The sequence below is a fragment of the Quercus lobata genome, chromosome 1 (assembly GCF_001633185.2).
Source record: "Quercus lobata isolate SW786 chromosome 1, ValleyOak3.0 Primary Assembly, whole genome shotgun sequence".
Classification (NCBI taxonomy): domain Eukaryota; kingdom Viridiplantae; phylum Streptophyta; class Magnoliopsida; order Fagales; family Fagaceae; genus Quercus; species Quercus lobata.
In genome coordinates this window covers 42,161,972-42,166,616 of record NC_044904.1, presented here as the reverse complement: position 1 = coordinate 42,166,616, position 4,645 = coordinate 42,161,972, and the positions used below count along the sequence as shown (strand labels likewise).

The following is a 4,645-nucleotide window of genomic DNA, read 5'->3' as shown; positions in this document are numbered from 1 at the left end:
TTGTGAGGTAGAACTCTCTCCAATTTGAGCCCTACCTACCATCTCAAATTCTCAATTCCACCCATCTCCCACAAATTACATAATATAAATATATAAAGTCTGTTATTTTGGAATTTGATTTACTTTCGATATTTTTTTAAATTGGAATATCTTTTTGTTTTAATGAGAGACTGTCACGTTACCCATTAATTAAATAAAATGTAAAGATTAAAATTCATTATTACTTACCATTGTATATTGAAAAGGAAAGAGCAAATTCGGTTAAAAAAGTATTGGAGGGAAGGCAAACCGATTATTTTTTCCTTCAAGTACTACTACCATCCGATCTGTATGAAGAACAAAGAATGAATGACCGATATTATGACCCAACTAACCAAAAATTGAAATTCATGACTCTGAGAGTACGTTAGTCTATTGGGCTGAGATCCAACCAGTTAGAAGCCCACGCCACCACATACCAAAAATGAACAGCTGTCCATGATTGATTGGCTGTTTGTAACAACTAACAACCGTGGGTGAAAGAAATCACAAAAGAGAAAAAAAGGTTCTAGAGTGTTCCAAAGTAGGACAACGAGAAAATACAGTCCTTGGATCAAACGGCTCAGATTGAACCGAAGCTTCAAGATCCATTTTAATAATATATCACTTGCCTAGATTGAGATTGAGGAACACACAGTAAAAAAGAAAAGACCTTATTTGACAAAACACAAGTAGAGGTGTTTCTTATCCAAAACCAAAACCATCACTAAACCCTAGCGCCAACTCACACTTTCACTCACTTCCTTGGTTCATTCTCACACTACCTCTGGTATGGGTTTTTTTACTTTTTTTCCATTTCATGTTTTTCTTCAATTGTTTGTTCATTCTTTTCTGTCTTGGAATACAAAGATGTTGTGTAATGTATAGTGGGAGTTCTTTGCTATTCCAATTTCCATGATTGAATTATGATAGGATTTGTCACGTACATATGATTCAGATTCTAATTTTTTTATATAAACAATATATTGTATGCTAAAACCGCAAAACCCACCTGTTAAAAAATTCTCTCATTCAATTTTTCTCTCTCTTTTGAATCTTAGTTTTTTTTTTTTTTTTTTTTTTTTTTTTTTAAATTAAACTTAGAAGCATTCTAAAGCCCATGTCTAAAGCCCATGTCATGAAATTGGTTTGGTTGGTTCAAGTAAAGTTCTTGTCTTTTCTCTGTAATGGATTCAATTTTTGTTTTTTGGGTTTTTTTTCTGGAGGACTCTGGCTTATTAATCTGATTTTCGATTTTTGCTTTCTGGGTTTTTGTTTTTTTGTTTGTGGCATCCATTGCATGCTAAAACCCCAAAACCCACATGTTAACAAGTTCTCTCATTTCTTCTTTCAATACTAACCGTAACAAGATAATTACTTTTCAACTCTTCAAATCTCTTTTTCTTTTGAATTTTATGCTTTGGCAGTTTTTGTTTCTGTAAATTAAATATAAAAGCATTCTAAACCCCAAGTTATGAAATTGGTTTGGTTGGGTCTGGGTCAAGTACAGCTCTTGTTTTTCTCTCTCTAATAGATTCAATTTTTGTTGTTTGGGTTTTTGTTTAGAGGATTCTGAATTATTAATCTGGTTTTTTGCTTTCTTTTTTTTTTTTTTTTTTTTTTTTTTTTTTTTTTTTGTGTGGCATCCATCCTTTAATTCTCTTTTGTTTTGTATCACTGTTTTCTATAAATTTAAATGTATTATGAGTCCCAAGTGTGTGTGGATTTGGTTGTATCAAGTAAAGTTCTTTTCTGTTGCAATGGAGGACTGAAGACTTATTAATATGATTTTTTTTTTTTTTTTCTTTTCCAATTTTGATTTCTGGGTTTTTGTTTTTGTGGGGTTTATCAGAAATGGCTACAGCTCAATTAACCGCATCCTCAATATCAACAAGGAACTTGCCATCATTTCCAGGGCTTAGGCCTTCAATTGTGAAGGTTGGTCCCTCAGTGGGGCATTGCAGAGTAGGGAGTGTCCTTTCTCAGAGGTCGTTCCGTGGTCTGGTTGTCAAAGCTGCAACTGTGGTTGCTCCCAAGGTAGTATTTTACTACCTTATTCTGTTTTCTAATGAGTGTTGTTTTTGCTAGTGCTGTAGCTTTGTGTTTGAGATTGATATTATTGGTGGTAGATTTTTGTGGTTGGTTCCTTTGGTTGATTAATCAAGTTTGTTGTTTTGTAGTGTTTGGGGGTTTTGCTTGTTGTAGATATGTAGTTGCATGTGGTTGGTTTGGGTCTTTTGGGATAGCTTCTCCTTAATTTGTGTGATGGACTTGGTTTAAAACATGAGATTGGAGGGTCCAAGTTGATGCAATGTGATGTGTTGAACTTTTGTCTGGAAAGCATTAGCTACTGTTATTTTTATGTCTTAATCCAGTTTAGTTTCCAATAAATGACCCACTTCAACTTTACCAGAAAATATTCAATGATATCACAGAACTTTTTTATTTAAGGCTGTGTGCCAATGAAACAATGATAACTAATTTGGGGCGTAAAGGAGTGAAAGAAACTGCTTCTTTGTCATTGTTCTTATTGCTGTAAACTTTTGGAACCTTACTGAGCCTTTCTTCATGGTCTTTAGTCTATACTGTTATGTGCATGATGGTCCCTCCCATAAGAATAGTTGGAGGATGAGATCAAGGGTCCAAAATCCAATGTGTGCATGATTTACCGAAAAGAAAAAGGGGTCTGTCTCATTTAAGTACTACAATACTTCTCTGTTTAGAAAAGTTGTATTTTCATCACACTGCAAGATACAAGCACACAGAGCAGTGAGGTTTACATTTATAGAAGACGTGATACAATTTATGCTGTGTGTGGCTTATCTGACATGGGAGTATTCTGTTCTGTAGTACACTTCGATTAAGCCTTTGGGTGATAGAGTGTTGGTCAAGATCAAAACTGCAGAAGAAAAGACTGATGGTGGAATTTTACTTCCAACAACTGCTCAAACAAAGCCTCAAGGAGGTGAGGTGGTTGCTATAGGAGAGGGGAAGACAGTTGGGAAGAGCAAAGTGGACATCAGTGTGAAGGTTACCTTTTGCTTGATACATTTTTCTATCTCTCAATTCTCCATTGTTTGTTTCTTTCACTAATTGTTTTTCCTTGTACAGACTGGCACCCAAGTTGTGTATTCCAAGTATGCTGGGACTGAGCTGGACTTCAATGGTTCAAAGCATCTTATTTTGAAGGATGATGATATAGTTGGTATTCTTGAAACGGATGATGTCAAGGATCTCAAGCCCCTGAATGATAGAGTATTAATTAAGGTTTGTATCCTTTTAATGTTCATTACTCTTGTGTGTATATTCATCAAGCGTATTTTGTGGAGTACAGCCAAGCATAAATAAATCATCATGTTCATTTAAAGGTGTTCTGATCCTGGGCTTGTAGTTGGTAAGCTGCCTTACATGTACTATTGAAAAAAAAAATCCTGGAAATGGGTATAATTTAAGTTTTGGTCGTTGCACTCTTTGGTTCTGTTCTGATCCTGGGTTATAGTCAGTAAATTGCCTTAGGCATACTCTGGAAGAAAAACCCTGGAAATAGGTATGTTAGGCTTTGGCGGTTGCACCCATTTGTTCTCTCATATAAGTATGTAGCTGTGTGTGACATATCTGGTCTTTAATCTCAGCAAGATATGATAGTTACTTCCTTTTTTTGTGGTTAGTAATGTGGATCACTGAGAACCTGGAGTTAATATTTTTATTATACCTTGTACATTTGACTTCTGAGTGCAGGTTGCTGAGGCTGAGCAAAAGACAGCTGGAGGTTTGTTGCTGACAGAGGCAGCAAAGGAGAAGCCTTCTATTGGAACGGTGAGAACTTGAGCATCATCAGCTTCTTTGTTATCCCAAGCACTAACTGAATACTTGTATTAGGATGAGCTTTTGGTGTTGTGCGCCTATGAGATTAATACTTGATGTGTATTCTGCATTGGATGTGACAGGTGATTGCAGTTGGACCAGGTCCTCTGGATGAAGAAGGCAATAGGAAACCATTATCCCTCACCCAAGGGAGCACGGTCATGTTCTCCAAGTATGCTGGGAATGACTTCAAGGGCAAAGACGGTTTTGATTATATTGCTTTGAGGGCTTCAGACGTTATGGCCGTTCTTTCTTAGTTGTTTGGTTTTATATGCTTAATTTGTATTTTGAGAAATTTTTGGCAAAAGTGCCTCTAGACATATGGATTTTTGAATATATTAGCACTTTGGAGTGTTGATTGCAGCTGTTGTGTCAGATTCCAGTATTTTCAGTCCATACTAATACATTGAAACATCTCAGGTTCATTCAACATATGAATGGATGCATCCTTTATTGGTCATGCAAAGCCCTTCATGCGAGTCTATCATCATATTTTGTATGCTTTGTGTTACGCTTAATCAAGTCCCCATCTGGTCAACATTTCTTTGCTCTTGATGTTTCACAAGTTACCTCTGTTTAGAGGAGTTTAACCCCATTGTAGTCATGATTTTTCTTTGAATGAAGACAAGAAGTCCAACATAATGATTGTTTATTTTAAACTTGAGGACAATACTGCCATAAGAAAAATGCACTGCCTTTGTGGTTTCGAATCTCTTTAATTCCTGTCTCTTTGCCAATATGGTTTGAAAGGAGTCGCTAACTA

General features: G+C 35.8%; 1 protein-coding gene across 1 annotated transcript; it reads left to right on the top strand.

Annotated features, from left to right (window-relative positions):
• The first annotated feature begins 567 nt into the window (after positions 1-567).
• LOC115990448 (20 kDa chaperonin, chloroplastic-like) lies at positions 568-4,342 on the top strand. The gene is made up of 6 exons (XM_031114284.1): positions 568-808; positions 1,871-2,055; positions 2,869-3,048; positions 3,130-3,285; positions 3,757-3,834; positions 3,966-4,342. The coding sequence occupies exons 2-6, from the start codon at positions 1,873-1,875 to the stop codon at positions 4,137-4,139; spliced, it is 771 nt and encodes a 256-aa protein (XP_030970144.1). The 5' UTR covers positions 568-808; positions 1,871-1,872; the 3' UTR covers positions 4,140-4,342.
• The last annotated feature ends 303 nt before the right edge of the window (positions 4,343-4,645 follow it).